Here is a 14231-nt window from a genome sequence, read left to right on the forward strand (position 1 = left end):
CAAGTGAGCCACTGCTGTCTAACCCTCGTCCCCTTTGTCTCTCCCAGGTGGGTATCTCGACCAATGAGCTGTTCCAGTCCTGCTCCTCTGGCCTTGGTTCCGCCCTCTTCCTGGAGGTCAGCTACCTGGAGTTCAACCAGATTGGTCGAAATAGCATCGACAAGGTCCGCGCCCGGACACGGCACCCAATCAAAGAGCTGCATTCTCAAACGGTGGATCTGTTGTGTGCGTTCCATTTCACAGAGCGAGACTTCATCAGGTACACTGGTTGTTTGACCATCTTTTTAACATGAATTCAATGAAGGACTGGATAGAGTGTTTTAGGCTGCGTTTACACAGGCAGCCCAATTCTGATCTTTTTTTTTCTCCCCCCCCCCCACTAATTGGTCTTTTGACCAATCAGATCAGATGTGATCAGTTAGTGAATTAAATATCTGAATTGTGCTGCCTGTGTAAACGCAGCTTTACACCTTGATCAAACCGGCCTGCGCGCCTGCATCCGAGTGCGCCATCGTGCGCATGTTGATTTTTGTCTGTCCCCCACAAGATGCGCACGTTCACCACACGCAGATTAAAATACCAAAACCCACTGTGAACCAACTGTATTAATTAGGAGACAGGTCGACAGACACATGAAACATTCATGGAGATGTAGCTAGCATTCTGTTGCTAGCTAATTTGTCCTGGTAAATTATTTGACCTGAAATGAGTTTGGTCTTTTTTGTATGCTGGATCTTTGTAGTATTCTTACCCATTTTGAGTCGTACAAAATCATGTGTTTTCTACCCAAAGATAAAAGGAGAAACCTAGTTTAGTTTGATTAGTCTCTACTTTTGGATTAGTCTCTCCCTTGGATTAGTCTCCTTTTTTGATTAGTCTCTCCCTTGGATTAGTCTCTAGGGCTGGGAATTATACTACTACTATACTATATAGGGCTGGGTATTATACTACTATACTATATAGGGCTGGGAAATATACTATTATACTATATAGGGCTGGGTATTATACTACTACTATACTATATAGGGCTGGGAATTATACTACTATACTATATAGGGCTGGGTATTATACTACTACTATACTATATAGGGCTGGGAATTATACTACTATTATACTATATAGGGCTGGGAATTATACTATTATACTATATAGGGCTGGGAATTATACTATTATACTATATAGGGCTGGGAATTATACTATTATACTATATAGGGCTGGGAATTATACTACTACTATACTATATAGGGCTGGGAATTATACTATTATACTATATAGGGCTGGGAATTATACTACTATACTATATAGGGCTGGGAATTATACTATTATACTATATAGGGCTGGGAATTATACTACTACTATACTATATAGGGCTGGGAATTATACTACTATACTATATAGGGCTGGGAATTATACTACTACTATACTATATAGGGCTGGGAATTATACTACTATACTATATAGGGCTGGGAATTATACTACTACTATACTATATAGGGCTGGGAATTATACTACTATACTATATAGGGCTGGGAATTATACTATTATACTATATAGGGCTGGGAATTATACTATTATACTATATAGGGCTGGGTATTATACTACTACTATACTATATAGGGCTGGGAATTATACTATTATACTATATAGGGCTGGGAATTATACTACTATTATACTATATAGGGCTGGGTATTATACTACTACTATACTATATAGGGCTGGGAATTATACTACTATACTATATAGGGCTGGGAATTATACTACTACTATACTATATAGGGCTGGGAATTATACTACTATTATACTATATAGGGCTGGGAATTATACTACTATACTATATAGGGCTGGGAATTATACTACTACTATACTATATAGGGCTGGGAATTATACTACTACTATACTATATAGGGCTGGGAATTATACTATTATACTATATAGGGCTGGGTATTATACTACTATACTATATAGGGCTGGGAATTATACTACTATACTATATAGGGCTGGGAATTATACTATTATACTATATAGGGCTGGGAATTATACTATTATACTATATAGGGCTGGGAATTATACTATTATACTATATAGGGCTGGGAATTATACTACTATTATACTATATAGGGCTGGGAATTATACTATTATACTATATAGGGCTGGGTATTATACTATTATACTATATAGGGCTGGGTATTATACTATTATACTATATAGGGCTGGGAATTATACTATTATACTATATAGGGCTGGGAATTATACTATTATACTATATAGGGCTGGGAATTATACTACTATACTATATAGGGCTGGGAATTATACTATTATACTGTATAGGGCTGTGAATTATACTACTACTATACTATATAGTGCTGGGAATTATACTATTATACTATATAGGGCTGGGAATTATAATATTATACTATATAGGGCTGGGAATTATACTACTACTATACTATATAGGGCTGGGAATTATACTATTATACTATATAGGGCTGGGAATTATACTATTACTATACTATATAGGGCTGGGAATTATACTATTATACTATATAGGGCTGGGAATTATACTACTATACTATATAGGGCTGGGAATTATACTACTATACTATATAGGGCTGGGAATTATACTATTATACTATATAGGGCTGGGAATTATACTACTATACTATATAGGGCTGGGAATTATACTACTATTATACTATATAGGGCTGGGAATTATACTACTATACTATATAGGGCTGGGAATTATACTATTATACTATATAGGGCTGGGAATTATACTATTATACTATATAGGGCTGGGAATTATACTATTATACTGTATAGGGCTGGGAATTATACTACTACTATACTATATAGGGCTGGGAATTATACTATTATACTATATAGGGCTGGGAATTATACTACTATACTATATAGGGCTGGGAAATATACTACTATACTATATAGGGCTGGGAATTATACTACTACTATACTATATAGGGCTGGGAATTATACTATTATACTATATAGGGCTGGGAATTATACTACTATTATACTATATAGGGCTGGGAATTATACTACTATTATACTATATAGGGCTGGGAATTATACTACTATTATACTATATAGGGCTGGGAATTATACTACTATTATACTATATAGGGCTGGGAATTATACTACTGTTATACTATATAGGGCTGGGAATTATACTACTATTATACTATAGGGCTGGGAATTATACTACTATTATACTATATAGGGCTGGGAATTATACTATTACTATACTATATAGGGCTGGGAATTATACTACTATTATACTATATAGGGCTGGGAATTATACTACTATTATACTATATAGGGCTGGGAATTATACTGTTATACTATATAGGGCTGGGAATTATACTATTATACTATATAGGGCTGGGTATTATACTATTACTATACTATATAGGGCTGGGTATTATACTATTACTATACTATATAGGGATGGGAATTATACTGTTATACTATATAGGGCTGGGAATTATACTACTACTATACTATATAGGGCTGGGAATTATACTACTACTATACTATATAGGGCTGGGAATTATACTACTATTATACTATATAGGGCTGGGAATTATACTATTATACTATATAGGGCTTGGAATTATACTATTATACTATATAGGGCTGGGAATTATACTATTATACTATATAGGGCTGGGAATTATACTACTACTATACTATATAGGGCTGGGAATTATACTATTATACTATATAGGGCTGGGAATTATACTATTATACTATATAGGGCTGGGAATTATAATACTACTATACTATATAGGGCTGGGAATTATACTACTACTATACTATATAGGGCTGGGAATTATACTACTATACTATATAGGGCTGGGAATTATACTACTATACTATATAGGGCTGGGAATTATACTACTACTATACTATATAGGGCTGGGAATTATACTACTACTATACTATATAGGGCTGGGAATTATACTACTACTATACTATATAGGGCTGGGAATTATACTACTACTATACTATATAGGGCTGAGAATTATACTACTATACTATATAGGGCTGGGAATTATACTATTATACTATATAGGGCTGGGAATTATACTATTATACTATATAGGGCTGGGAATTATACTATATAGGGCTGGGAATTATACTACTATTATACTATATAGGGCTGGGAATTATACTATTATACTATATAGGGCTGGGAATTATACTACTATACTATATAGGGCTGGGAATTATACTATTATACTGTATAGGGCTGGGAATTATACTACTACTATACTATATAGGGCTGGGAATTATACTACTATACTATATAGGGCTGGGAATTATACTACTACTATACTATATAGGGCTGGGAATTATACTATTATACTATATAGGGCTGGGAATTATACTGCTATACTATATAGGGCTGGGAATTATACTACTACTATACTATATAGGGCTGGGAATTATACTACTATTATACTATATAGGGCTGGGAATTATACTATTGTACTATATAGGGCTGGGAATTATACTACTATTATACTATATAGGGCTGGGAATTATACTATTATACTATATAGGGCTGAGAATTATACTACTATACTATATAGGGCTGGGAATTATACTATTATACTGTATAGGGCTGGGAATTATACTACTACTATACTATATAGTGCTGGGAATTATACTATTATACTATATAGGGCTGGGAATTATAATATTATACTATATAGGGCTGGGAATTATACTACTACTATACTATATAGGGCTGGGAATTATACTACTATACTATATAGGGCTGGGAATTATACTATTATACTATATAGGGCTGGGAATTATACTACTACTATACTATATAGGGCTGGGAATTATACTATTATACTATATAGGGCTGGGAATTATACTATTACTATACTATATAGGGCTGGAAATTATACTATTATACTATATAGGGCTGGGAATTATACTACTACTATACTATATAGGGCTGGGAATTATACTACTAATATACTATATAGGGCTGGGAATTATACTACTACTATACTATATAGGGCTGGGAATTATACTACTATTATACTATATAGGGCTGGGAATTATACTACTATTATACTATATAGGGCTGGGAATTATACTACTATACTATATAGGGCTGGGAATTATACTACTATACTATATAGGGCTGGGAATTATACTATTATACTATATAGGGCTGGGAATTATACTACTATACTATATAGGGCTGGGAATTATACTACTATTATACTATATTGGGCTGGGTATTATACTATTATACTATATAGGGCTGGGAATTATACTACTATACTATATAGGGCTGGGAATTATACTACTACTATACTATATAGGGCTGGGAATTATACTACTACTATACTATATAGGGCTGGGAATTATACTACTATACTATATAGGGCTGGGAATTATACTATTATACTGTATAGGGCTGGGAATTATACTATTATACTGTATAGGGCTGGGAATTATACTACTACTATACTATATAGGGCTGGGAATTATACTACTATTATACTATATAGGGCTGGGAATTATACTACTATTATACTATATAGGGCTGGGAATTATACTACTATTATACTATATAGGGCTGGGAATTATACTACTATTATACTATATAGGGCTGGGAATTATACTATATAGGGCTGGGAATTATATTACTGTTATACTATATAGGGCTGGGAATTATACTACTATTATACTATATAGGGCTGGGAATTATACTACTATTATACTATATAGGGCTGGGAATTATACTACTACTATACTATATAGGGCTGGGAATTATACTACTATTATACTATATAGGGCTGGGAATTATACTACTATTATACTATATAGGGCTGGGAATTATACTGTTATACTATATAGGGCTGGGAATTATACTATTATACTATATAGGGCTGGGTATTATACTATTACTATACTATATAGGGCTGGGTATTATACTATTACTATACTATATAGGGATGGGAATTATACTGTTATACTAAATAGGGCTGGGAATTATACTACTACCATACTATATAGGGCTGGGAATTATACTACTACTATACTATATAGGGCTGGGAATTATACTACTATTATACTATATAGGGCTGGGAATTATACTATTATACTATATAGGGCTTGGAATTATACTACTATACTATATAGGGCTGGGAATTATACTACTATACTATATAGGGCTGGGAATTATACTACTACTATACTATATAGGGCTGGGAATTACACTGTTATACTATATAGGGCTGGGAATTATACTATTATACTATATAGGGCTGGGAATTATACTACTATACTATATAGGGCTGGGAATTATACTACTACTATACTATATAGGGCTGGGAATTACACTACTATACTATATAGGGCTGGGAATTATACTACTATACTATATAGGGCTGGGAATTATACTACTACTATACTATATAGGGCTGGGAACTATACTACTATACTATACTGTTATACTATATAGGGCTGGGAATTATACTATTATACTATATAGGGCTGGGAATTATACTGTTATACTATATAGGGCTGGGAATTATACTATTATACTATATAGGGCTGGGAATTATACTACTATACTATATAGGGCTGGGAATTATACTACTATTATACTATATAGGGCTGGGAATTATACTACTATACTATATAGGGCTGGGATTTATACTACTACTATACTATATAGGGCTGGGAATTATACTATTATACTATATAGGGCTGGGAATTATACTATTATACTATATAGGGCTGGGAATTATACTATTATACTATATAGGGCTGGGTATTATACTGTTATACACATTATCCTCACACAAGTCTGTATTCACTTTTTAATAAGGAAATAGACTATTTGGGTTTTCACATAGAAATAATTTGCCCCCCCGTCTACAAAAAAATAAAATAAATCGCAGCAACCCCAAACTACTTCCTGTCACTTTGCCCGCTGGAGCTGCTTCTTCTTGCTTGTAGCTGATAGGAGGGGAACCCGGTGAGGTCATCTGCTGTAACACCCCATCCGTTACAACGATCGACCAAGATGCCGTTCTGCACACCACTGTTGTACCACGCTGTTATTTGCCCGTTTGTGGACCAACTGTTAGCTTGCAAGATTCTTGCCATTCTCCTTCGATCTCTCATCAACGAGCTGTTTTCACCCACAGGACTGCCGCTGACTGGATGTTTTTTTGTTTGTTGCACCATTCTCAGTAAAAACCTAGACACTGTCGTGCTTGAAAATCCCAGTAGGGCGACCGTTTCTGAGATACTGGATCTGGCGAGCCTGGCACCGACGATCATACCACTTCAAAGTCTCTTAGTCTCTCATTTTGCCCATTCTAACGTTAAACTGAACAGTAACTGAATGTCTTGATGCCTGTCTGGCTGCTTTATATAGCAAGCCATGACCACATGACTCACTGTCTGTAAGAGCGATCCATTTTCCTGTATAGGGTGGTGTACCTAATAAACTTTCTACTGAGTGTGTATTATATACAGCATGCCAGTTAGCTGATGCTTTTATCCAAAGCAACTTTGTCATGCTGCGTCACATTTTACCTGTGTCATCTATTTACTTCTAGTCTAAAAAAAATGTATTATATTTTTATCTGTCTTATGTGAGTGTGAAGCACTGCAATTTATTGTTGTAAATGTGTGGTTATAAATAAAGTTTTTATTTTATTTGACCACAGGGTGGCGCTGCGCTCCCCTCACACAAACCAGGATGTCAAGTCATCTGGCCCTCTCTACCTCTCTAGGATCTTCTCCTATAAGCTACTGGTGGACAACATCAACTCCTACAGGTACACACAGACACACACACACACACACACACACACACACACACTTTTGCAAAGTATTGTATTAAACCAAAATACAGTGGGGCCATACTTGCGAACATAAGCAAGCATTTAAAGTTAAACAAGTTCTTACGTACATAATGCGTATCAGCTAATTAAAATTGTCGATTTACTTGCATGTGACAGAAAGCGAAATTGTAGCTGGTCCCATAAGATAACATGGCGCATGTTAGCCCTATGCTAACCTCACCGGGTGGCAGTGATTTACATCCTGGCACAACTTCTGCAGCCAGTTTAAAATTGTAGATGTAGTTTTTGTAAAGGATTCTCCTCCTCCTCCTCCTCTTCCTCCTCCAGGTCAGGCTGTGAGGGAGCGGTATCTGTACGTCTGGTGACCCCTCCCTGTGCTCTGACCAACGGCAAGGTCCTCTTATTCCGGGACGGAGATGTGGGGTCAGAGGGAAAGGGGGGCACAGGGGCGGGTGGAGGGGTGATGGGGGCGGAAGGCCTGCCCCCCTCCGTTCCACTGGCGTTTAATTGGCTGACACAGGGGGAGAACGAGACAGAATTCAACTGTTCGGTGTTTGACCCAGGAAGGAATAAATACTGCTTTAGATTTGTGCTCAACTTCAGTCGCTCCCAGAGTCCAGCACAGACCTGCCTGGTGGTGAACAGGAACGCAGGTAGGAACGCAACTTTACCCTGACCCAAGCATGACCCCTGACCCAAGCATGACCCTACACCCGTAACCCTGACCCAACCATGACCCTACACCCCTAACCCTGACCCAAGCATGACCCCTGACCCAAGCATGACCCTACACCCCTAACCCTGACCCAACCATGATCCTACACCCCTAACCCTAACCCTGGCCCAACCATGACCCTACACCCCTAACCCTGACCCAACCATGACCCAACACCCCTAACACTGACCGCAAACCCGAACTGCTATATTCTAGCCCTAACCTTGATCCTAACTGAACGCTAGCTTGGGCAGCATCAGAAAAAGCTTGACCAGCAATGACCAGCATCAGACCAGCATCAGACCAGCATCAGACCAGCATCACCAGCATCAGACCAGCATCAGTCTAGCTTGACCAGCATCAGACCAGCACTGACCAGCATCAGACCAGCATCAAACCAACTTGGCCAGCATCAGACCAGCACTGACCAGCATCAGACCAGCACTGACCAGCATCAGACCAGCACTGACCAGCATCAGACCAGCACTGACCAGCATCAGACCAGCTTGACCAGCATCAGACCAGCATCAGACCAGCTTGACCAGCATCAGACCAGCTTGACCAGCATCAGACCAGCACTGACCAGCATCAGACCAGCTTGACCAGCATCAGACCAGCATCAGACCAGCTTGACCAGCTTGACTAGCATTTTTCAGCAGCTAGAGAGCTACTGTATGTGACATCTCTCTCTAGCTCAATCCCCCAAAATCTCTTGCTCTCTTCTCCCTCCTCTCTCTTTCGCCCCCCCTCCCTCCCTCGCTCTCTCACCCCTATCTCCTCTCTTCGTAGAGTCATGGGGTGTGTGGCAGGCGTGGAGTGTGTGCAGTGTGAGCTGTGGAGAGGGCGTGAGGGAGCGAGTGCGAGAGTGTCTGCTGCCCTCCGGTGGTGGGAGTATGCAGTGCACCGGCATGGTCAAGGAACAGTCTCTCTGCTCACTGGAAGACTGTACAGGTACGTTATCCTTTCTTAACATAATCTTATGTCAACTCTCTCTCTCTCCTTTCCACTCTGTTTCTAGCATTTCCTCATATCTTCAGTCATGTAGTATCTCCCTCCGACTCTCTTTTCTCTTTTATCCCCAGTAATGTCACTTCCTCTATCAGCGCAAGACGTGAAAATACGTCTTTTTAACTAAAACACACATATTTTTATTGTCTTGTGCTCATAGGCTTATCCTCAATGATGTCATATTGATTTCCTCAATCATCTAACTTAACCTTGTTTCTCTTGTCCCCACCCCCTCGTCTATTTCTCTTTCTTTCTACTTTCCCTAATCGCCGTCTCGCTTCCTCTTTCCATCTCTCTCTGTCTCCCAGTCCTCCCCGCTCCCTCTCCGTCCGTCCCCCCTCCTCCAGCCTTCTCCTTTCTCGGTGGTAACCTGGTAGTCGTGGCCGGTATATCCCTGTGTCTGGCTGTCATCCTAGCTACCATCCTGGTCACCCTGTGGCGTAAACTCTGCCGGACGCCCCAGTGTAGCTCTGTCCGCCGCGGATCTATGCACTCACCTGGGGGACGTAAACTCTCTGACGAGGCCTCCATCTGTGGGAACAGCCTCCAGAGACCCAGCCTCTCCGACAGCCAGGGGAACCACGGGGGCACAGGGCCAGGGTTAGCCCAGAACGAAAGGCCTAACCTGGGGTGTAAACCTCTACCTCAGCCTCCTCCTCTAGTTATACCCCTGGTTCAGGACCCAGATAGACTGTCTCCATCGGGACAGAAGGTGCTACCGCCAATCTTTGGGTAGGTAGAGTTTTTTTTTTGTTTTATTTAATTTCACATCTATGTTTTTAATTTTAATATATGTTCACAAAATACAATGTGCTCCACAACTACACTTTGACAGTCAAATCACTATTTGGACCAATCAGATTGCTTGGCTGGAACTAACCATCTCATAACTGATAATTGATGTATCGTCTGCGAAACAGTTAACGAAAAACGTATATATATATATATACATATATATATATATATATATATATATATATATATATATATATATATATATATATATACATATATATATATATATATATATGTACATACACACATCAATTAATATTAATATATTAATATAAAAACGTGTATTTATATATATTAATATTTTTTAAAAGGCTTTAGGACTGTTCTGAGTCAGAAGTACGGGGAATAACTGTAGCGTTCCAGCTGAAGTACGGGGAATAACTGTAGGGTTAGATGCTGAAGTACGGGGAATAACTGTAGCGTTCCAGCTGAAGTACGGGGAATAACTGTAGGGTTAGATGCTGAAGTATGGGGAATAACTGTAGTGTTCCAGCTGAAGTACGGGGAATAACTGTAGGGTTAGATGCTGAAGTATGGGGAATAACTGTAGTGTTCTAGCTGAAGTACGGGGAATAACTGTAGTGTTCTAGCTGAAGTACGGGGAATAACTGTAGTGTTCTAGCTGAAGTACGGGAAATAACTGTAGTGTTCCAGCTGAAGTACGAGGAATAACTGTAGTATTAGATGCTGAAGTACGGGGAATAACTGTAGCGTTAGATGCTGAAGTACGGGGAATAACTGTAGGGTTAGATGCTGAAGTACGGGGAATAACTGTAGGGTTAGATGCTAAAGTATGGGGAATAACTGTAGTGTTCTAGCTGAAGTACGGGGAATAACTGTAGTGTTCTAGCTGAAGTACGGGGAATAACTGTTGGGTTAGATGCTGAAGTACGGGGAATAACTGTTGGGTTAAATGCTGAAGTACGGGGAATAACTGTAGGGTTAGATGCTGAAGTACGGGGAATAACTGTAGTATTAGATGCTGAAGTACGGGGAATAACTGTAGTGTTCTAGCTGAAGTACGGGGAATAACTGTAGTGTTCTAGCTGAAGTACGGGGAATAACTGTAGTATTAGATGCTGAAGTACGGGGAATAACTGTAGCGTTCCAGCTGAAGTACGGGGAATAACTGTAGGGTTAGATGCTGAAGTACGGGGAATAACTGTAGTGTTCCAGCTGAAGTACGGGGAATAACTGTAGGGTTAGATGCTGAAGTACGGGGAATAACTGTAGTGTTCTAGCTGAAGTACGGGGAATAACTGTAGGGTTAGATGCTGAAGTACGGGGAATAACTGTAGGGTTAGATGCTGAAGTATGGGGAATAACTGTAGTGTTCTAGCTGAAGTACGGGGAATAACTGTAGTGTTCTAGCTGAAGTACGGGGAATAACTGTAGTGTTCCAGCTGAAGTACGGGGAATAACTGTAGTGTTCCAGCTGAAGTACGGGGAATAACTGTAGGGTTAGATGCTGAAGTACGGGGAATAACTGTAGTGTTCTAGCTGAAGTACGGGGAATAACTGTAGTGTTCTAGCTGAAGTACGGGGAATAACTGTAGGGTTAGATGCTGAAGTATGGGGAATAACTGTAGTATTCCAGCTGAAGTACGGGGAATAACTGTAGGGTTAGATGCTAAAGTATGGGGAATAACTGTAGTGTTCTAGCTGAAGTACGGGGAATAACTGTTGGGTTAGATGCTGAAGTACGGGGAATAACTGTTGGGTTAAATGCTGAAGTACGGGGAATAACTGTAGGGTTAGATGCTGAAGTACGGGGAATAACTGTAGTATTAGATGCTGAAGTACGGGGAATAACTGTAGTGTTCTAGCTGAAGTACGGGGAATAACTGTAGTGTTCTAGCTGAAGTACGGGGAATAACTGTAGTATTAGATGCTGAAGTACGGGGAATAACTGTAGTGTTCTAGCTGAAGTACGGGGAATAACTGTAGTGTTCTAGCTGAAGTACGGGGAATAACTGTAGGGTTAGATGCTGAAGTACGGGGAATAACTGTAGTGTTCCAGCTGAAGTACGGGGAATAACTGTAGCGTTCCAGCTGAAGTACGGGGAATAACTGTAGTGTTCTAGCTGAAGTACGGGGAATAACTGTAGTGTTCCAGCTGAAGTACGGGGAATAACTGTAGTGTTCTAGCTGAAGTACGGGGAATAACTGTAGTGTTCCAGCTGAAGTACGGGGAATAACTGTAGTGTTCCAGCTGAAGTACGGGGAATAACTGTAGCGTTAGATGCTGAAGTACGGGGAGTAACTGTAGGGTTAGATGCTGAAGTACGGGGAATAACTGTAGTGTTCTAGCTGAAGTATGGGGAATAACTGTAGTGTTCTAGCTGAAGTACGGGGAATAACTGTAGTATTAGATGCTGAAGTATGGGGAATAACTGTAGTGTTCTAGCTTAAGTACGGGGAATAACTGTAGTGTTCCAGCTGAAGTACGGGGAATAACTGTAGGGTTAGATGCTGAAGTACGGGGAATAACTGTAGTGTTTTAGCTGAAGTACGGGGAATAACTGTTGGGTTAGATGCTGAAGTACGGGGAATAACTGTAGTGTTCTAGCTGAAGTACGGGGAATAACTGTAGTGTTCTAGTTGAAGTACGGGGAATAACTGTAGTGTTCTAGCTGAAGTACGGGGAATAACTGTAGTGTTCTAGTTGAAGTACGGGGAATAACTGTAGTGTTCTAGCTGAAGTACGAGGAATAACTGTAGTGTTCTAGCTGAAGTACGGGGAATAACTGTAGGGTTAGATGCTGAAGTACGGGGAATAACTGTTGGGTTAGATGCTGAAGTACGGGGAATAACTGTAGTGTTCTAGCTGAAGTACGGGGAATAACTGTAGTGTTCTAGTTGAAGTACGGGGAATAACTGTAGTGTTCTAGCTGAAGTACGAGGAATAACTGTAGTGTTCTAGCTGAAGTACGGGGAATAACTGTAGGGTTAGATGCTGAAGTACGGGGAATAACTGTAGTGTTCTAGCTGAAGTACGGGGAATAACTGTAGTATTCTAGCTGAAGTACGGGGAGTAACTGTAGGGTTACATGCTGAAGTACGGGGAATAACTGTAGTGTTCTAGCTGAAGTACGGGGAATAACTGTAGTGTTCCAGCTGAAGTACGGGGAATAACTGTAGGGTTAGATGCTGAAGGACGGGGAATAACTGTAGTGTTCCAGCTGAAGTACGGGGAATAACTGTAGTGTTCCAGCTGAAGTACGGGGAATAACTGTAGTGTTCCAGCTGAAGTACGGGGAATAACTGTAGTGTTCCAGCTGAAGTATGGGGAATAACTGTAGTGTTCCAGCTGAAGTACGGGGAATAACTGTAGTGTTCTAGCTGAAGTACGGGGAATAACTGTAGTGTTCCAGCTGAAGTACGGGGAATAACTGTAGGGTTAGATGCTGAAGTATGGGGAATAACTGTAGTGTTCTAGCTGAAGTACGGGGAATAACTGTAGTGTTCCAGCTGAAGTACGGGGAATAACTGTAGGGTTAGATGCTGAAGTACGGGGAATAACTGTAGTGTTTTAGCTGAAGTACGGGGAATAACTGTTGGGTTAGATGCTGAAGTACGGGGAATAACTGTAGTGTTCTAGTTGAAGTACGGGGAATAACTGTAGTGTTCTAGTTGAAGTACGGGGAATAACTGTAGTGTTCTAGTTGAAGTACGGGGAATAACTGTAGTGTTCTAGCTGAAGTACGGGGAATAACTGTAGTGTTCTAGCTGAAGTACGGGGAATAACTGTAGTGTTCTAGCTGAAGTACGGGGAATAACTGTAGTGTTCTAGCTGAAGTACGGGGAATAACTGTAGTGTTCTAGCTGAAGTACGGGGAATAACTGTA

At 39.7% G+C, this 14231-nt stretch overlaps 1 protein-coding gene across 1 annotated transcript in view; it reads left to right on the forward strand.

Annotated features, from left to right (window-relative positions):
• Positions 1 to 14231, forward strand: part of thsd1 (thrombospondin, type I, domain containing 1) — a 51714-nt gene that overhangs the window by 34129 nt on the left and 3354 nt on the right. Inside the window, exons 5-9 of the mRNA XM_029770398.1 lie at positions 48 to 259; positions 7728 to 7838; positions 8193 to 8518; positions 9370 to 9531; positions 9897 to 10320. Coding sequence (XP_029626258.1) covers positions 48 to 259; positions 7728 to 7838; positions 8193 to 8518; positions 9370 to 9531; positions 9897 to 10320 — 1235 coding nt within the window. The remainder of the gene's footprint in view (positions 1 to 47; positions 260 to 7727; positions 7839 to 8192; positions 8519 to 9369; positions 9532 to 9896; positions 10321 to 14231) is intronic.

Source organism: Salmo trutta, chromosome 12 (genome assembly GCF_901001165.1).
Source record: "Salmo trutta chromosome 12, fSalTru1.1, whole genome shotgun sequence".
NCBI lineage: Eukaryota > Metazoa > Chordata > Actinopteri > Salmoniformes > Salmonidae > Salmo > Salmo trutta.